The sequence below is a fragment of the Lactuca saligna genome, chromosome 2 (genome assembly GCF_052625555.1).
Source record: "Lactuca saligna cultivar CGN05327 chromosome 2, ASM5262555v1, whole genome shotgun sequence".
NCBI classification, from domain to species: domain Eukaryota; kingdom Viridiplantae; phylum Streptophyta; class Magnoliopsida; order Asterales; family Asteraceae; genus Lactuca; species Lactuca saligna.
Genome location: NC_136418.1, coordinates 174684919 through 174706905, shown reverse-complemented (window position 1 = coordinate 174706905; position 21987 = coordinate 174684919). Strand labels below are relative to the sequence as shown.

At 36.5% G+C, this 21987-nt stretch overlaps 1 protein-coding gene across 1 annotated transcript; it reads left to right on the top strand.

Annotated features, from left to right (window-relative positions):
* The first annotated feature begins 11337 nt into the window (after positions 1–11337).
* Positions 11338–13274, top strand: LOC145032883 (UDP-glycosyltransferase 76G1-like). Its single transcript, XM_078981841.1, has 3 exons — positions 11338–12051; positions 12136–12234; positions 12312–13274. Exons 1-3 carry the CDS (start codon positions 11529–11531, stop codon positions 13184–13186), a joined length of 1497 nt encoding a protein of 498 aa, XP_078837967.1. The 5' UTR covers positions 11338–11528; the 3' UTR covers positions 13187–13274.
* The last annotated feature ends 8713 nt before the right edge of the window (positions 13275–21987 follow it).

The following is a 21987-nucleotide window of genomic DNA, read 5'->3' as shown; positions in this document are numbered from 1 at the left end:
CTCTAGAAGCTCCAAGACAACAAGATCAACAAGGAATCCAAAGGTATGATTCTAGATCTATTTCAATGTTGTTATTTAACCTAATTAGCCATTAGAAGTCTTGGATTCAAAGCATGTTTAATTAGAAAGCCTAGATCCAAGGATTAGGGTTTTGCATGCGCACATAGGAAAGTTCTTATGGCTAAAACCCATCAGTGGTATCAGAGCCTAGCTTCGTTTTCTTTAAATTGTTGCTTGATTAACTGAAAAAAACCTGCAAAATTTGATTTTGGGTTTATGAGTCATGGACTCGGCGAGTTCCAAAGTGGACTCGGCGAGTAGGCCTGTACTCGGCGAGTCCGGGCGTCTGGATTAGGCAAAACCGGGATTTTTTCATGTTTATCTTATGGAAACTTACCTTAATCATATTAGATCAACCCTAATCCGTTTTTTTGATATATATGACTATAATTTTGATCTAATTAAAGATATTTATCATCTAATAAAATATTTAATTTCCTTATGTGATAAATGATTAATTATTTTGATAATTATCTTAAAAGAAGTCTTGGATAAATCAAATAAAGATAATTAGGATATTAATTGTTAATTGGAATTATTTGTTATTTGATCCTTCATGTTTTAAATGTTTAAAACCTACCTTAAAGTTTTGAAATTTATATTTGTGATTAAAAGTTTTAATTTAGACAACTTAAATTTCAAACCCTAGATTTTAAAAGGTTTTAAAATACAACCCTATACTAATATGATATTACTAGAATAATATATATATGTATAACTAAATGTTAGTCTTACCGTTAGTAGGCATCATTCACGAAGCCGATCTATAAGGTGGGTATAAGGTTGCGGCCTATAAAATGGCGCTTAATGGGTGTACACTCACACCCACCGCTTGCTTGATTGGTGGAGGGTCGTTAGCCGAACGGGTAGGATAGGGAAACCTCATCTTCTCATTAAAAGTATAATAAGAAATACAAAGTAACTACACGTTTTAAAAATTTCCCAATCTTAGTTACTTTAGGAAAAGTGAATTGATGCAATCCCATGAAATTACACTTTGCACCTTGCTAAGAAGTTAGTGGAGCATGTGTGGTTTACCGGCACACTAATTGGTTCTAAGCGAAGGTGGCAAAGGGTGATTCATTGTTTATCATAGTTCGATGGAGCGTGTGTGGTTTACCGGCACATCGAATAGGTGATCGTTACAATGAAGGCACCATGTGAATTTGCATGGTAATTCACACCCGCTTTGTGATCCTTGGCATCCCAGTCACAAACGAGAGGGGCATATCGAGATTTAAACATGCCATTGAATAGTTTCAATGAATCTCATCCGAACCTAGGAATTCTCAAAAACACTTAGGACTAATAGTTTAAGTTTTGTAATGGAGAATTAGTGAATCGTCATTCACTTACCTTCAATTTATTTGCATGTTAGATTACGACATCCCTTTTCTAGTATGTAAATGTTATTGTTGGATCCTAGCCCTAATTTTCTTATTAGGTGATAATTAGGGATTATTATTCTAATTTATCTTTGTCCTTTTTCTAATTGAAGGTGTCGAACGCAAACAACGCTGCAGCTAGTTCTTTCACGTTGATGAGCCTTTGCCAAAAGGTCACCTTCGATGGAACGAACTTTAGCGAATGGATAAGATACATTCGCACCATTGCTCGCTATGAGGATAAAGAGTATGTCCTCGATGAGAAGCTCGAGAAAATCAACCCCGAAGTTGCTACTCCCGAAGAAATCACCGCCTTTGAAACTCATGAGCGAGATGAAACGAAGGTACATTGCATCATGATCGCCACCATGAACTCCGAATTCCAAAAGTCCTACGAGGACATGTATCCATACGAGATGCATCAAGACTTGTTGGAGAGATACCACCAAAACGCGAGACAAGAGCGTTACGAGATTTTCACTAACATGATCTCCGCTAAGATGGGTCATGGAGAATCTCTTACCGTGCACCTGCAAAAGATGCAAAGGTATGTCGACCGCCTTCACAAGTTAAATGTTGACTTCGGTGAAGACTTGGCAATCGATATGGAGCTTCACTCTTTGCCTCCGATGTACAACCAATTTAGGATGACCTACCACATGAACAAAGAAGAGGTCACCCTAAGCAAACTCCAAGGTCTCTTGAGGGTCGCTGAGAGCAACTTCAAGGACAAGTCTGTTGCACCTACTCCCAATCCGTCCGCTGCTCCTGTCTTGGCTATTGGTCAAGGGAAGGGAAAGAAGAGGAAAGCTTCATCGAATAACTATCGCAAGGTGAAAGCCCGAGATGGTGCCTCTTCTAGTGGGACCAAAGTTGATTCCGCTAAGCCCTGCTCCAACCCAAAGGAGGCAGAGTGCCACCACTGCCACAAGATAGGACATTGGAAGAGAAGCTGCCCGGATTACCTGCAAGCGATCAAAGAAGGAAAGATCAAGCCATCTTTCGCAGGTATATACACAATCAAATCTAACGATTCTAATCATGCTATTTCTTGGGTTCTTGATACCGGTTGTGGTTATCACATTTGTTCTAATGTGCAGGGACTAAGAAGAAGTAGGGATGTAGAGCAAGGAAGGATCAATCTAATCATGGGGAACAAAAGATCGTCGCCTGTGACCAAGATTGGAGTGTATTCTTTAGTGCTTAGGAATAGTTTGGTTTTAGATTTGAACAATTGTTGCTATTCGCCAGAAATGGCTAGAAACATCATTTCATTTCATGGTTTATATAGACAAGGATTTAGATTTTCTTTTAATAATGAGAATGGTTCTATTTTGGCTTATCTAAATGGTGTCTTTTACTTTGAAGCTATACCATGTAATGGAATATATGAAACTGTTATGATTGTTGATAACTTAGGAAATGATGTTTTGAATATTGATTCTTCCACTAGTATGGATAAAGCATCCTTGTGGCATTTTCGTCTTGGACATGTCAGCAAGAAACGCATAGCACAACTCCAAAAGGATGGAGTGTTAGAGTCATTCGACCTTAGGGAAGATGACACATGCGGGTCTTGTTTACTTGGAAAGATGACTAAGTCACCCTTCACGAGTACTTGTGAAAGGGGTGAGGGGCTATTGGACCTAATACATACCGATGTATGTGGACCCTTTAGATCAACCATGAAGGATGGGAACCGCTTCTATGTGACTTTTACCGATGACTATAGTAGATATGGGTATATCTACTTAATCAAGCAAAAGTTAGACACCTTTGAAAAGTTCAAAGAGTTCAAGAATGAAGTGGAGAATGAATTGGGCAGGAAAATCAAGATGCTTCGATCCGATCGAGGAGGAGAGTACCTAAGTCTTGAATTCCACGATTATCTCAAGGAGTGTGGAATAGTTTCGCAATTGACGCCTCCTAGGACACCGCAGTTGAATGGTGTGGCAGAAAGGCGTAATCGAACCTTATTGGATATGGTTCGCTCTATGATGAGTCGTGCTTCACTACCTATCTTCTTTTGGGGGTATGCCTTAGAGACTGCCGCCCATATCCTTAACCGAGTCCCTACTAAGAAGGTTGCCAAAACACCTCACGAGATGTGGACAGGGAAAGCTCCCTCGTTGGCACATATCAAGGTTTGGGGTTGCGAGGCTTTCGTGAGACGAGATACTCACGACAAGCTTAAACCTCGAAGTGAGCGATGTATTTACATCGGCTACCCGCAAACATCCTTTGGATATCTCTTCTATAGACCGAAAGACAATGTTGTCTTTGTTGCGAGGAGAGGATTTTTACGAGAGCGAGAACTCATAAGCCAAGGAGACAGTGGGAGGCAAATCGAACTTGAAGAGATTCAAGAGTCAATAGATGAAGGAACCTCTACCGCTGGCATTCAACCCGAGGAGGAAACTCCGGTTGAACCGATTGACGAATCCTTACCTCTCAGACGTTCCGATAGAGTTAGAGTTCACCCCCAGTTTTATGGTTTTCATATTACTACCGAAGGGGACACGTATATTAGTGATGGTACACTAGTAAATCTTGATGAACCTAATAGCTATAAGGAAGCCATGGCAGGCCCGGAGTCTGCGAAATGGAAAGAGGCAATGGATAGCGAGATCCAATCCATGTACGATAACCAAGTTTGGAATTTGGTTGATTATGTGCCCGAACGTAAGACCGTTGGGTGCAAATGGATCTTCAAAAAGAAGACCGACGTGCATGAGAACGTACACACATATAAGGCGTGATTGGTCGCGAAGGGCTTTACTCAAACTCCCGGAGTTGACTATGATGAGAACTTCTCACCAGTTGCGAAGATTAAATCTATTAGAGTGATGCTAGCAATTGCTGCATTTCATGATTATGAGATTTGGCAAATGGATGTCAAGACCGCTTTCCTTAACGGAAAGTTGGCTGAGGATGTTTACATGGCTCAGCCAGAGGGGTTTGTGGATCCGAAGCATCCGAATAGAGTGTGTAAGCTTGAGAAGTCCATTTATGGACTTAAGCAAGTGTCTCGCAGATGGAATCTTTGCTTCGATGAGAAAGTCAAAGAGTTTGGATTTGTACAAAGCGAAGACGAATCTTGTGTATATGTCAAAGCCAGTGGGAGTATAGTAAGCTTCCTCGTTCTATATGTCGATGACATATTACTCATAGGAAACAACATCCCGACTTTGCAGGAAGTTAAGTCCTGGCTCGGGAAGTGCTTCGCTATGAAGGACCTCGGAGAGGCTTCTTACATTTTGGGAATAAGGATAGTAAGAGAAAGAAGTAAGAGACTAATTGGAATTAGTCAGAATACTTACTTAGAGAAGGTACTAAAACGTTTTAGTATGGAAAACTCAAAGAAGGGAGAATTACCGATACAAGGTAATGCCAAGTTGAGTAAGACTCAAAGTCCGAGTACCGAAGCTGAGATAGCAGAAATGAGCCGAGTACCATACGCTTCTGCAGTTGGCTCAATCATGTACGCTATGACTTGTACTCGCCCTGATGTAGCCTTCGCTTTGAGCATGGTTAGCAAATATCAAGGGAACCCTGGCAAAGCACATTGGATTGCGGTGAAGAACATCCTTAAGTACCTTCGGAGGACGAAAGAATGGTTCTTAGTCCTCGGAGGGAGTGATGACTTAAAGGTGCAAGGGTATAGTGACGCCAACTTTCAGACCGACAGGGACAACTACCGTTCGCAGTCGGGCTGGGTCTTTACCCTAAATGGAGGAGCAGTGACATGGAAGAGTTCCAAGCAGGAAACCGTAGCTGATTCAACGTGCGAATCAGAGTACATTGCAGCGAGCGAAGCGTCGAAGGAGGCAATATGGCTAAAGAACTTCATTGGTGATCTTGGAGTTGTGCCGGCCATAAAGGAGCCCATGGAGATTTTCTGTGATAACGAAGGTGCGGTTGCCTTGACCAAGGAACCGAGGGATCATGGTAGATCTGGACATATCGACAGAAAATATCACTTCATTAGACATCGTGTAGAAGAAGGACAACTCGTAGTGAAGAGGATATCATCAGAAGATAACCCAGCAGATCCACTTACGAAGGGACTGAGTAGGGTTAAGCACTTACAGCATGCTAGGAGTATTGGGTTGAAGGATTATATTAGTATAGATTAGATAGTATTAGAAACGTATAATAGATAAATGTAATTAACATTTGATGATTAAATAAAGGAGTTTTATTTATAAGTAAAGTTACTGTCATATGTTAATAGTTTAACTATTGTTTCACTTGGCATGTTTTGACTTCCAGAATAATTGAGTTTATTAGGAATAATCGAATTATTCAAATGGTCCACAATTGTTCATATGTTGGGAGTAGATATGAATGAAGATTGTCATGAATTGGTGTGTAGAATGTCTAAATGGTGTTAGACATAGCAAGGGTTGCTGCAACGTTCATGAGTGCTTATGAACTGGTTTTGAGCATTGGAATAGACCCACGCTTGCTGGAATCACTTTATGGAATACGATATAAAAGGTGATCGCAAGACGATAATATCATATAGTCTTAAAACCTATATATATGATTTATTATTTGTTAATTGATTGTGCATTGATAATGCGAAAACGCATCAGTAACTTGGTGTTATAAAACGCATTGTTGTGTATAGTTGGTTAATGGATAAGTAAATACATATAAGTCGAAGTTTATCTGTAAATTTTATCCTAAGAGGGTAGAAGAGATATCTTGGCCACTCGATGATTTGATTTGACTTATGTGCCGGGCCCGGTCAGAACTGAATTGATGTGTTTGATTAAGTTCTATGTCAAATAAATCAGAGATCGAGAAATCTAAATGCTTGACTAACCATTCCATAGGATTGTCAGCATGATATCTAACAGAGGACTATACGATTCCTTATCTAAAGGACAAGATTGATTAGATCAGAGTTGACATCGTCTTTGAGAGCTACGATTGCAAACCGAATTGTACTTGTATAGTTACTAGACTTATCTAAGTGGGAGACTGTTGGAATAGTGTCTAAGGCTGCAACTATATTAGGCAAGTATTTGATCCGGTTGTGCATGGTCCTTTTGGGTTGCCTTCACCATAGCAACTTGATGGATGATTTGTTAAGAGAGAGTAAATAATATATGGTTATTTGATTAATATAAGTCATAGATTAATTGGAATTAATTTGGTGACTTAAAGAGATTAATTAAATAAAGGGGTATAAACTATCAATTGTTTGATAGTTAAACTTTAGACTATAAATCCATTGGGATATGCTTTGGACGAATTCTATGAGATATAGGATAGCTAAAATCGTCCAAAGGCTTATCTATGGAATGGATTTGGATAGCCTTAAGAGAAGATTATCCAATTAGGGTTTAGGTTGTAACCCTTAAGGAGTCTACAAGTATAAATAGACCCTAGGGGTGAGGGAATTCGATACACCATCTAAAGTAGAGATACTCTGGCCGAATTCCTCCCCTCTCCTCTCTCCTAAATCATCTTGCTTGCTATTGGTGTTTGTAAGCCATTAGAGGAGTGACATTTGTGACTCTAGAAGCTCCAAGACAGCAAGATCAACAAGGAATCCAAAGGTATGATTCTAGATCTATTTCAATGTTGTTATTTAACCTAATTAGCCATTAGAAGTCTTGGATTCAAAGCATGTTTAATTAGAAAGCCTAGATCCAAGCATTAGGGTTTTGCATGCGCACATAGGAAAGTTCTTATGGCTAAAACCCATCACAACTATCTACCCATGTTCTACCCAACATATTAGTAGATAAAAATATCTATTTTTATACATAGTTTAAAACCTGTATAGCATTCTCATTCAATACATATTCCAAACAACAGATGAGACACATACACATGACATGTATTTCATAGAGAATAAAACATATCTATGAGATAGATGAAAATGAATATAGATTCACACATATAACAACAAAAATTTACACATAACATGTATTTCATATAAAATACTTCATAATTATGCGTTAGAAGAAAGTGACTAGACACTCACTTGATCAGAAGATGATCGGACAACACTACGGCTTGTTGAAGTAATATTCTTCGGCAGCTCTGGCAGATCTTCACAAAAACCGGGTTCCTCGCGGGCAAAGCTTCGGCTCGGGAATTTTACTTCTCGGGATCTTCGGGACTTGCTTCGGGTCTTGGGAATGATATCGGGGCTTTGGGATATTTCTTTCATGCAAAACGAGGTAAAAATGCGAGAGGAGAAAAATGAGCAATAGAACTTGGCTGCACTCGACATCTATTTATAGGGGGGCTGAAACCCCGAATTACGTTGGGCGTAAATCAAGTTACGTTGGGCGTAATGTGGATAAGGTCGCTGACTCCCCCCCCCCCCCCCCCCCCTTTGGATAATATCGGGTGTATATAATTAAATTTAATATTTTAATTATTTAATAAACTTCAAAAATTCATATCTTCCTCATACAAACTCCATTTTCGACATTCTTTATATCCACGCGTAGGTGAGACTACGCTCTACAACTTTCGTTTAGACTCCGTCAGCTAATTTTGATTTATTTTTATTATTTATTTTTAGTAAGCCGGGACAGGAAAACTCCGTTATAAATTCATAACTTCTTCATCTGACATCCGTTTTCGCCTGTCTTTTAATCGTTTCACTACTATTAACGAGATCTTCGATTCTCGTTTAGATTGTTTCGGCTAAAAAGCGTTCGGTCTCAAATCGAGTATTCGAGCTGCATACTACTAAGTCGAAACTTCGGAAAATCATAATTTTCTCATACGAAGTCAGATTTGGGCGTTTTTTTATGCACGCTCTTGGTTTAACGATCTCTACAAATTTCGTTTAGATCACTAAGGCTAAATATCGCTCTAACATAAATTTCACATTTTACGTCATTCAGCGTCGCCGGTTCTGTCGCGAAACTTCGACATGTCATAACTCCTTCGTTATAACTCGGATTTCAACATTCTTTATATCTCCGGAATCCTTCTTTCAACCACTACATCTTCATGCATAGATATCGGGATTATCTCACACTTTAATTTTGATGCATATTTTATTCTTAACTCATTAAATTATAATAGTTAAGAAAATAAACACATAATTCACATAATACTCAAATATTTCCTCATTAATACTTCAAAAAGAGTTACAAGAGTTAACCTAGACTATTACATTAACAATAATGCCTATCCTGAAAACGCGGGCGTTACATTGATTATTCATAAATTAATTTAGTGAAATTTACATATGGATCGAAATATATTTGAATGTAATTTTATAATATTTTAACGTTTTGATTAGTTATTAATTAGTTTTGTAAAATTAGAAAGTAGATTTATTGACATTGTGCATCTGAATTGTATATAATTCAGATTTCAGAAATTCATAATATGAATCTGAGACGAATATCATTCCGTTTTGAGAAGATTATTATGATTTATGATATTCACGATTGGTTCAGTGGTATTTTTGTTGATAATGATCTCTCTCTCTCTCTCTCTCTCTCTCTCTCTATATATATATATATATATATATATATATATATATATATATATATATAGATCCGGTAAGAATTTTTTTTGGTAGGAAGGTAAGAAGTTTTTTTTCTACATATTTTTTTGATGAACAAAAAAAATGAATCACTAGATGATTCATTTGTAAGTTGATTCACAAGAAAAAATTCTCAAAAAAACATCTTTATGATTCATTTGTAAGTAATTATGAAAAAATTCACTTTTCTGACAATTTTAGTGAATAACAACAAAATCATTATATAAATGAATCATCGAGATGTTTTTTTGAGAATTTTTTCTTGTGAATCATCTTACAAATGAATCATCTAATGATTCATTTTGTTTGTTCGTGAAAAAAATATGTATTAAAAAAACTTCTTACCTTCCTACCAAAAATTTCCTTCTTATTTGATCTTGATTATATATATATATATATATATATATATATATATATATATATATATATATATATATATATATATATATATATATATATATAATGTTTTTGTTATTATATTTTGAGTCTATGGAATTGGTTATTGGTGTGGTGTCATGTGTTACAAGGACAACCTTTATCTTGTTTGGATTTTTTTGAGCTACACAACAGACAACAAAAAATTAAAATTGTCTATTGTTTATGTTATATTTAGGAATAATTTACAGGGTTAATATTATAAAAGCCCTAAACTTTTAACCCGTAATTGGAAAAAAAACCATAATATATTTGTTTTTTGTTATTGCTATAACCACAACTTTTTCATAGAATTATTACTCTAGCCCACTTAACGAGTTTTATGGTTAACTTGGTTAACTTTTTTGCAAAATCAATCCTAAAAGTTCATATTTGGTCCCTGAGGTTTGGAAAAAATTACACCGCATGATTTTTTAACTTTATTTTTCGTTTTTTGTATACTTTATCTATTTTAAGTTTTTTTTTTTAAATATATATACATTTTTTATTTTCTTTTTTGTATACACTTTATTTATTTTCATTTTTTAACTTTATTTTTTTTATCAATTTGATTTATTTACCTTTTTATCTTTTGTTTTCTATTTTATAGTGTATATATATATAGTATATTAGAGTTTTTTTTTGGTTTTTTTTCATATTTCTTTTCGTATTATATTTTAATTTTTTCATCGTTTTAATTTTTTCTTATTTGTTTTCCAATTAAGAAAAAAAATATAATCCTTGAGAAGCTTATCTTCATGTGCACTCCATGCACCTTTCTTCAATTCTAAACCATTACTACTGCTTGGTGTCATTTCTTTTGTGCTAATTATGCGAATGTTATCCGTATATATATATATATATATATATATATATATATATATATATATATATATATATATATATATATATATATATATATATATATATATATATATAAACGTAAAGTTCAAGTTCTGGTGAATATTTCTCTATTTATGCTTTAATAACGTACAAAACTCCATGCATAAAACCTAATACACCACCTCTTTAATGATTAAATTGGAAAACAAATAAGAAAAAAATATAAAGATGAAAAAATTAAAATATAATACGAAAAGAAATATGAAAAAAAAACTAAAAAAAAAAACTCTAATATACTCTATATATACACTATAAAATAGAAAACAAAAGGTATAAAAGGTTAAAAAAAAATCAAATTGTTGGAAAATAAAGCTAAAAAATGAAAATAAATAAAGTATATAGAAAAAGCAAATAAAAATGTATATATATTTATAACAAAAACCGAAAATAGATAAAGTATACAAAAACGAAAAATAAAGTTAAAAAGCCATGTGGTGTAATTTTTTGCAAACCTCATGGATTTAATTTGAACATTTTAGGATTGATTTTGCAAAAAAGTTAACCAAGTTAACCATAAAGCTCGTTAAGTGAGCTAGAGTAATAATTCTGTAAAAAAGTTATAACCATAACAATAATAAAAAAAATATTAGAGTTTTTTCCAATTACAAGTTAAAAATTTAAAGCTTTTATAATATTAACCCTATTTTAGAAATCCAAAAATATTCCAGTTTTACAGATAGGAAAGTTGTGATCTTCATTGTAGATGATATTAACACCTACATATTTAATTGGATTAAGAATTGATCCAAATTTTATTACATTGATTGGACTGCTTTGATATATGTTTCTAATTTCAAACTTATTTTGTATTTTGACTTGAGTTCTCTTTTTGTTTTGTTTTGTTTTCTTTAAGGTTAATTTTTGCAGCCGTTATAAAAAAAACAAAAAATATAATGCTTTAGTCCTTTATTCTCACTGCAATTGCAATCATGAGGCTTTTTACTTACCACAAATAATAAAAATAACAAAAATGAATATCTGATTCTACTGAAGTAAAACGATAAGATCGCGTTTCCCATTCGTCAGTATTATAATACTCAAATAACTACAAAAATTTGATGGCATCAATCCTCTGTCTTGGAGTTTGTGAGCAAAACGGTCATTTTGGCTCATTCATTAACCGGAACGTTTTGGATTCGCTTTGATTCGCTTCATGATACTAGAGATCAGCTACTTAAACAATCACCATACAAATCCGATATTGGATTAATTAAGATTTAAGAACCAATTTCTCAATGGAGAACCAAATCGTGAGAAGTAGCTGCCGGCGGCAAAGGGTGGTCCTTTTCCCGCTGCCATTTCAAGGCCACATAAACCCAATGCTTCAACTGGCGAATATACTCTACTTCAATGGCTTCTCGATCACCATCATTCACACTAACTTCAACTCCCTATACACATCAAATTACCCTCACTTTACCTTTCGAGCTGTTCTTGATAACGACTCGAAAGACAATAATCTTGCCAAGTTATCTTCTAAAGGAATCGGTGATCTTCTTTCCGGGATCATGCTGTTGAATCAGTGTAGTGAAGAAAGCTTGCGCCAAGAGTTGGATCAGATGTTAATCGATTCAAAACAACAACAGGAGCCTATTGTGTGTTTAATCACAGACGCTCTTTGGTACTTCACTCAATCGGTGGCAGATAGTCTAAAGCTTCCGAGGATGGTTTTGAGGACAAGCAGCTTGTTTTGTCTTAATGTTTACGCCTCCATCCCTGTTCTTGAAGACCAGGGTTACTTTAACCAAGCAAACAGTGGTACGTTATCTATCTCATATGCTAAAATGGTAATTAATATTAGAACTAATTTGATGATCACTTTGGAATATTCTTTCTCTACAGTTTTTGATGAGGAGAACATAGATTTAGGTCTGAAGAATATTATATCTCCAAACAACGAAAGAGACTTTAAGAAACCTGAAGGCACCGAGTTAGTTTTTGGTAAGAAAACTAATTCTAAATTCTTGATCTTTACCTTCTTAATTGAAGAGCATCTCTAATTTATTAATGGAAACTAGATTTGGAAGAACGGGTGCCTGAGATTCCAGTTCTTAAAGTGAAAGACATCTCAAACATGAGAATCAAAGGCCAGACAGATCCCACAGCGAAATTACTAGCTAAAATGTTGAAACAAACAAAGGCATCTTCAGGAATCATTTGGAACTCTTTTAAAGAACTTGAAGAACCCGAATTCCAAAAGATCTGTAAAGACTTTCCTGTTCCATCTTTCTTGATAGGCCCATTTCACAAATACTTTCCGGCCTCATTGAGCAGTTTACTAGAACCAGAGAGAAGCTTTATGTCATGGTTAGATCATCAAGCACCTAAATCCGTACTATACATAAGTTTTGGTAGTGCTGCTCAACTAGAAAAGCAAGATTTCATGGAAGTTGTTCATGGTTTGGCTATTAGCAAGCTGCCATTCTTGTGGGTGATGCGACCTGCAATTGTGAAAGGTTCAGAGTGGATCGATCTGTTACCAAATTGGTTCCTGGATCTGGTGGGTGAAAGGGGGTATATTGTGAAATGGGCTCCTCAACAAGAAGTACTAGCTCATCAAGCAACTGGAGCATTTTGGACTCATAATGGATGGAATTCGACATTGGAAAGCATTTGTGAAGGTGTTCCTATGATTTGTTCTCCGTTTTGGGGTGATCAACCACTAGATGCAAGATATGTGAGCGATGTTCTCAAGGTTGGGGTTTACCTGGAAAACGGGTGGGGGAAAGAGGAGATAGCAAGTGCAGTAAGAAGAGTAATGGTGGAGGAAGAAAGGGAAGAGTTTAGAGAGAGGGCAAGGTGTTTGAAAGAAAAAGTAAATGTTAGCGTAATGAAAGGGGGCTCTTCATATGAATCTTTACAGTCTTTGGTTGGTTATATATCTTTGTTATAGTCGAGATGTTCTTCATATTGATGGAGAAAACCTGTATTTACTATTATTTCTTATGTTATTACATAATAACATAAAGCACTTCCAAGCTCGTCGATTAGTGACGGATGAAATCCATGGATAAAACCGCATGGAAATAATGTAGTTGCCAAGATCTATCATCTTTCAACAAGGGTTTTTTTAGATGGTAAACAAAATGATTACTAAATTTGATGAAATACATAATGATTACTAAAGAAGTTGAATTCTCTGTAAACTTTGGTAATTTCACTTCCATATATAATTGTCCCCCCAGCCATCTGTATTGACATTGATGGTGTGTGCATTAATAACAACTGATTCAAGAACTAGAACCCAAAATCATGTTGTTTTAAGAAAAAAGAACACAAAAATCCTTCGTGGATGCATTTCCAAGTATGCAAGAATCAAATATACATTTCCCACCAATAAAAAAATTATATATTAAATGTTTAAAGGGTTCAAACTTACATTTCCCACCAAAATTAGGTTATGACATCATGATGATGTAATACTTGGTTATGACTTATAACCACCACGCTAACCACCATTTTGGTGCCAAAAATAGATGTTGACCACCATTGTATCCGACATCTTCCTTGTATAAAAGGCAGATGGATATTCCATGCAAATGTTACAATCTAGATACTCGAAAATAGATTACTTTGCATTTTCTTTCTTTATTATGTGTTTCTTAACTCGAATTAGGCATGTAATTCAAATTGGTTTGTTCTTGTATTATCTCACTTTTGAATTTGTGTACCTTAGTCCTCAGACAATACGGATGAATAATAGGTTTCAGAGTGTGTTTACAACACGATTTCTAGAAATTATTCAAGTGTTAATTGTTATTCTCATTGCTTATATCTAACACTTCTCCCTATTAGCATGTGCAATAGGCGCTTACCTTCACATCATGGGAGGCCTCTAACCACCATTGCAACCTTAAGCTGCTTGTTATGGCTACTGGCCACTCCTCCCTATGAAGAGGTAGATTTAATTCTCTTCTCTTAACATTCTATCTATTTTGATTTCTTAATGTGGTTCTAAAACATCTTTTGATTCCCCAACCTTCCTAGAAAAAAAGGTTCTCTCTGTCTATAGCGTTTTCCCTCCTCAAAGGAGCTTACATTGATCCTATAATTGATTTAGCAATAGATTTTGACCTAACGTTTGTTTTTTTCCTCTACTTTTATATTTAATGAACTCAAACTTTTCCTCTAATTGATTTAGCCATAGATTTTTACTTAATGTTTGTTTTTTTTCCTTTACTTTTATATTTAATGAACTCACTTTTACACATCTTATATACAAATTTTCTTCATTGGTCTTGCAACATTTTGGTAAGGCATTCATGGGAACTGCAATCTTTTTAAGGAGTTGCCATGTTAACAAGATGTAAAAAATATTTTTATCTTGGTGGTTTTTTTTTTGGTCTGTGTTTCAGTTATTTCATGGTTGCTTTTTGCTTTATTAATCTTCGGTGCTTCTATAGCTATATCCCAAATCCACGTAATACTTAACTCCTACTACAATCTTTTTTGAAAATTTATCCATCCTTTTCAACTAATTAATGTTTAATTTACTTTTTAGTTGTACTTTTGGGATTTTGAGGATTTTTTGTACACCATGTTTGGATTTGGAGTATATAAAATATGTTGCGAGGCTTTTAGCCGACTTTATTGTTAACTTTTTTTGACACGATATCATTTATACGATACAAGGCAGAATTCATCAATGTTTTCTCCAGGGATAGGGGCGTTTAAGTTTGGAGAAGAAGAAATGATATAAGGATGGTTTATCTAGTTGCAGGTTTTCTAGGTTTCTATTAAGTTTGATTGTTGCATACGTGGACATGCATCTACAAAGGATTTTTGTGTTCTTTTTTCTTAAGACAACATGATTTTTGGATCCTAGTTCTTGAATCAATTGTTATTAATACACACTTCATATCTTCCATGAATGTTATATTATTACACCAATGTTTATCTATTTGTATACTACTTCACTAAATATCTAGACATAATTATCAAAATTTTCAAAGGGTATACTGCATAATGTTTTACTAGCATTTAGAATTTATATTCACAAAATTGTAGAACTAATGTACTGCAAATATTTAAGAAGAAACAGAGGAACATATTGGTTGGATTGCCAAATACATGTGGCAACTCTTGCACACAAAATCAACAATGCAGTAACTTTATATACATTCATGTTTCCGCCCATTCTTACTTCAATGTGAAATCCATCAATGATAATGTGACAATAAAACTCCAAACCTAATTCCTCTAAGTCTGTTTATAATTTATCATCAAGGTATTTTTACATTAATTAAGAAGATTAAACTTGCATAACATGAGAAAATCAGTCATTTACCTTGTTGGTGTACGAAGTCTTTGTTGGAATAGTGTCTAAGGCTATAACTATATTCGGTGGTGCATGGTCCTTTTGGGTTGCCTTCACCATAACAACTTGAATGATGATTTGTTAAGAGAGAGTAAATATTATAATGAATAATATTTAGCTATTTGATTAATATAAGTCATAAATTAATTGGTATTAATTTAGTGACTTAAAGAGATTAATTAAATAAGAGGGTATAAACTGTCAATTGTTTGATAGTTAGACTTTAGACTATAAATCCATTAAGATACACTTTGGACTGATTCTAAGAGCTTTAGGATAGCTCAAAATCGTCCATAGGGATTTCTATGGAATGGATTTGGATAGCCTTAAGAGAAGATTATCCAATTAGGGTTTAGGGTGAAACCCTTAAGGAGTCTAAAGGTATAAATAGGCCCTTGGGATGTGGAATTCGTGTACAACCTTTCAGAACCTTAAGCAAGGAACCTCTGGTTGAATTCCATCCCCTCTCCTCTCTCCTAAATCATCTTGCTTGCTATTGGTGTTTGTAAGCCATTAGAGGAGTGACAATTGTGACTCTAGAAGCTCCAAGACAAGAAGATCAACAAGGAACTCAAAGGTATGATTCTAGATCTGTTTTAATGTTGTTGTTTAACCTAATTAGCTATTAGAAGTCTTGGATTCAAAAGCATGTTTATTAGAAAGCCTAGATCCAAACAATAGGGTTTTGCATGCGCACATAGGAAAGTTCTTATGGCTAAAACCCAACAGTGGTATCAGAGCCTAGATTGGTTTTCTTTAAATTGTTGCTTGAATAACTGAAACAAACCTGCAAAATTCGAATGTTTGGGTTTTGAGTCACTGACTCGTCGAGTTCCATGGTAGACTCATCGAGTCCCCTTGTGCACTCGGCGAGTCCAAGCGTCAGGAATGGCCAGATTCGGGATTTTTTCATAATTATCTTATGGAAACTTACCTTAATCATATTAGATCAATGTAAATCCGATTTTTTGATAAATATGACTATTATCTTGATCTAATTAAAGATATTTATCATCTAATAAAATATTTAATTTCCTTATATGATAATAATTAATTATTTTGGTAATTATCTTCAAAGAAATCAAGATAAATCAAATAAAGATAATTAGAATATTAATAGTTAATTGGAATTATTTGTTATTTGATCCTCTATGCTTTTAAATGTTTAAAACCTACCCTTAAGTTTTGAAATTTATATTTGTGATTAAAAGTTTTAATTTAGACAACTTAAATTTCAAACCCTAGATTTTGAAAAGTTTAAAATGCAACCCTATACTTATATGATATTACTAGAATAATATATATATATATATATATATATATATATATATATATATATATATATATATATATATATATATATATGTATAACTAAATGCTAGTCTTACCGCTAGTAGGCCTCATTCACGAAGCCGATCTATAAGGTGGGTATAAGGTTGCGGCCTATAAAATGGCGCTTAATGGGTGTACACTCACACCCACCGCTTGCTTGATTGGTGGAGGGTCGTTAGCCGAACGGGTAGGATAGGGCAACCTCATCCTCTCATTAAAAGTATAATAAGAAATACGAAGTAACTAAACTTCCTTTTAAAATTTCCCAATCTTAGTTACTTTAGGAAAAGTGAATTGATGCAATCCCATGAAATTACACTTTGCACCTTGCTAAGATGTTAGTGGAGCGTGTGTGGTTTACCGGCACACTAATTGGTTCTAAGCGAAGGTGGCAAAGGGTGATTCATTGTTTATCATAGTTCGATGGAGCGTGTGTGGTTTACCGGCACATCGAATAGGTGATCGTAACAATGAAGGCACCATGTGAATTTGCATGGTAATTCACACCCGCTTTGTGATCCTCGGCATCCCAGTCACAAACAAGAGGGGCATATCGAGATTTAAACATGCCATTGAATAGTTCAATGAATCTCATCCGAACCTAGGAATTCTCAAAAACACTTAGGACTAAAAGTTTAAGTTTTGTGATGGAGAATTAGTGAATCGTCATTCACTTACCTTCAATTTATTTGCATGTTGGATTACGGCATCCCTTTTCTAGTATGTAAATGTTATTGTTGGATCCTAGCCCTAATTTTTCTTATTGGGTGATAATTAGGGATTCTTATTCTAATCAATCTTTGTCCTTTCTATAGATGTCAAACGCAAACAACGCTGCTGCTAGTTCTTTCACGTTGATGAGCCTTTGCCAAAAGGTCACCTTCGATGGAACGAACTTTGGCGAATGGATAAGATACATTCGCACCATTGCTCGCTATGAGGATAAAGAGTATGTCCTCGACGAGAAGCTCGAGAAAATCAACCCCGAAGTTGCTACTCCCGCCGAAATCACCGCCTTTGAAACCCATGAGCGAGATGCAACGAAAGTACATTGCATCATGATCGCCACCATGAACTCCGAATTCCAAAAGTCCTACGAGGACATGTATCCATACGAGATGCATCAAGACTTGTTGGAGAGGTACCACCAAAACGCGAGACAAGAGCGTTACGAGATCTTCACTAACATGATTTCCGCCAAGATGGGTCATGGAGAATCTCTTACCGTGCACTTGCAAAAGATGCAAAGGTATGTCGACCGCCTTCGCAAGTTAAATGTTGACTTCGGCGAAGACTTGGCGATCGACATGGTGCTTCACTCTTTGCCTCCGATGTATAATCAATTTAGGATGACCTACCACATGAACAAAGAGGAGGTCACTCTAAGTAAACTCCAAGGTCTCTTGAGGGTTGCTGAGAGCAATTTCAAGGACAAGTCTGTTGCACCAACTCCCAATACATCCGCTGCTCCTGTCTTGGCTATTAGTCAAGGGAAGGGAAAGAAGAGGAAAGCTTCTTCAAATAACTATCGAAAGGTGAAAGCCCGAGATGGTTCCTCTTCTAGTGGGACCAAAGTTGATCCCTCTAAGCCCTGCTCTAACCCGAAGGAGGCAGAGTGCCACCACTGCCACAAGATAGGACATTGGAAGAGAAGCTGCCCGGATTACCTGCAAGCCATCAAGGAAGGAAAGATCAAGCCATCTTTCGCAGGTATATATGCAATAAAATCTAACGATTCTAATCATGCTATTTCTTGGGTTCTTGACACCGGTTGTGGTTATCACATTTGTTCTAATGTGCAGGGACTAAGAAGAAGTAGGGATGTGGAGCAAGGAAGGATCAATCTAATCATGGGGAACAGAAGATCGTCGCCTGTGACCAAGATTGGAGTGTATTCTTTAGTGCTTAAGAATAGTTTAGTTTTAGATTTGAACAATTGTTGCTATTCGCCAGAAATGGCTAGAAACATCATTTCATTTCATGGTTTATATAGACAAGGTTTTAGATTTTCTTTTAATAATGAGAATGGTTCTATTTTGGCTTATCTAAATGGTGTCTTTTACTTTGAAGCTATACCATGTAATGGAATATATGAAACTGTTATGATTGTTGATAACTTAGGAAATGATGTTTTGAATATTGATTCTTCCACTAGTATGGATAAAGCATCCTTGTGGCATTGTCGTCTTGGACATGTCAACAAGAAACGCATAGCCCAACTCCAAAAGGATGGAGTGTTGGAGTCATTCGACCTTAGGGAAGATGACACATGCGAGTCTTGTTTGCTTGGAAAGATGACTAAGTCACCCTTCACGAGTACTTGTGAAAGGGGTGAGGGACTATTAGACCTAATACATACCGATGTATGTGGACCTTTTAGATCAACCACGAAGGATGGGAACCGCTTCTATGTGACCTTTACCGATGATTATAGTAGATATGGGTATATCTACTTAATCAAGCAAAAGTCAGAAACCTTTGAAAAGTTCAAAGAGTTCAAGAATGAAGTGGAGAATCAATTGGGCAGGAAAATCAAGATGCTTCGATCCGATCGAGGAGGAGAGTACCTAAGTCTTGAATTCCACGATTATCTCAAGGAGTGTGGAATAGTTTCGCAATTAATGCCTCCTAGGACACCGCAGTTGAATGGTGTGGCAGAAAGGCGTAATCGAACCTTATTGGATATGGTTCGCTCTATGATGAGTCGTGCTTCACTACCTATCTTCTTTTGGGGGTATGCCTTAGAGACTGCCGCCCATATCCTTAACCGAGTCCCTACTAAGAAGGTTGCCAAAACACCTCACGAGATGTGGACGGGGAAAGCTCTCTCGTTGGCACATATCAAGGTTTGGGGTTGCGAGGCTTTCGTAAGACGAGATACTCACGACAAGCTTGAACCTCGAAGTGAGCGATGTATTTTCATCGGCTACCCGCAAACTTCCTTTGGATATCTCTTCTATAGACCGAAAGATAATGTTATCTTTGTTGCGAGGAGAGGAGTTTTCCGAGAGCGAGAACTCATAAGACAAGGAGACAGTGGGAGGCAAATCGAACTTGAAGAAATTCAAGAATCGATAGATGAAGGAACCTCTACCGCTGGCGTTCAACCCGAGGAGGAAACTCCGGTTGAACCGATTGACAAATCCTTACCTCTTAGACGTTCCGATAGAGTTAGAGTTCAACCCCAGTTTTATGGTTTTCATATTACTACCGAAGGGGACACGTATATTAGTGATGGTACACTAGTAAATCTTGATGAACCTAATAGCTATAAGGAAGCTATGGCAGGCCCGGAGTCTGCGAAATGGAAAGAGGCGATGGATAGCGAGATCCAATCCATGTACGATAACCAAGTTTGGAATTTGGTTGATTACGTGCCCGAACGTAAGACCGTAGGGTGCAAGTGGATCTTCAAGAAGAAGACCGACGTGGATGGGAACGTACACACATACAAAGCGCGATTGGTTGCGAAGGGCTTTACTCAAACTCCCGGAGTTGACTATGATGAGACCTTCTCACCAGTTGCAAAGATTAAATCTATTAGAGTGATGCTAGCAATTGCCGCATTTCATGATTATGAGATTTGGCAAATGGATGTCAAGACCGCTTTCCTTAACGGAAAGTTGGCTGAGGATGTTTACATGGCTCAGCCAGAGGGGTTTGTGGATCCGAAGCATCCGAATAGAGTGTGTAAGCTTGAGAAGTCCATTTATGGACTTAAGCAAGCGTCTCGCAGATGGAATCTTTGCTTCGATGAGAAAGTCAAATAGTTTGGATTTGTACGAAGCGAAGACGAATCTTGTGTATATGTCAAAGCCAGTGGGAGTATAATAAGCTTCCTCGTTCTATATGTCGATGACATATTACTCATAGGAAACGACATCCCGACTCTGCAGGAGGTTAAGTCCTGGCTCGGGAAGTGCTTCGCTATGAAGGACCTCGGAGAGGCTTCTTACATTTTGGGAATAAGGATAGTAAGAGAAAGAAGTAAGAGACTAATTGGACTTAGTCAGAATACTTACTTGGAAAAGGTACTAAAACGTTTTAGTATGGAAAACTCAAAGAAGGGAGAACTACCGATACAAGGAAATGCCAAGTTGAGTAAGACTCAAAGTCCGAGTACCGAAGCTGAGATAGCAGAAATGAGCCGAGTACCATACGCTTCCGCAGTTGGCTCAATCATGTACGCTATGACTTGTACTCGCCCTGATGTAGCCTTCGCTTTGAGCATGGTTAGCAAATATCAAGGGAACCCTGGCAAAGCACATTGGATTGCGGTGAAGAACATCCTTAAGTACCTTCGGAGGACGAAAGAATGGTTCTTAGTCCTCGGAGGGAGTGATGACTTAAAGGTGCAAGGGTATAGTGACGCCAGCTTTCAGACCGACAGGGACAACTACCGTTCGCAGTCGGGCTGGGTCTTTACCCTAAATGGAGGAGCAGTGACATGGAAGAGTTCCAAGCAGGAAACCGTAGCTGATTCAACGTGCGAATCAGAGTACATTGCAGCGAGCGAAGCGTCGAAGGAGGCAATATGGCTAAAGAACTTCATTGGTGATCTTGGAGTTGTGCCGGCCATAAAGGAGCCCATGGAGATTTTCTGTGATAACGAAGGTGCGGTTGCCTTAACCAAGGAACCGAGGGATCATGGTAGATCTCGACATATCGACAGAAAATATCACTTCATTAGACATCGTGTAGAAGAAGGACAACTCGTAGTGAAGAGGATATCATCAGAAGATAACCCAGCAGATCCGCTTACGAAGGGACTGAGTAGGGTTAAGCACTTACAGCATGCTAGGCGTATTGGGCTGAAGGATGATATTAGCATAGATTAGATAGTATTAGAAACGTATAATAGATAAATGTAATTGACATTTGATGATTAAATAAAGAAGTTTTATTTATGAGTAAAGTTACTATCACATGTTAGTTGTTTAACTATTGTTTCACTTTGCATGTTTTGACTTCCAGAATAATTGAATTATTAAGAATAATCGAATTATTCAAATGGTCCACAATCGTTCATATGTTGGGAGTAGATA

Bases quoted from the DNA above. Each gene is read 5' to 3' on its own strand.
- LOC145032883 (XM_078981841.1), top strand. From the start codon at position 11,529: ATGGAGAACCAAATCGTGAGAAGTAGCTGCCGGCGGCAAAGGGTGGTC. The intron at 12,052-12,135 runs GTACGTTATCTA...CTTTCTCTACAG, and splicing joins CTTTAACCAAGCAAACAGTG to TTTTTGATGAGGAGAACATA. The intron at 12,235-12,311 runs GTAAGAAAACTA...AATGGAAACTAG, and splicing joins AGGCACCGAGTTAGTTTTTG to ATTTGGAAGAACGGGTGCCT.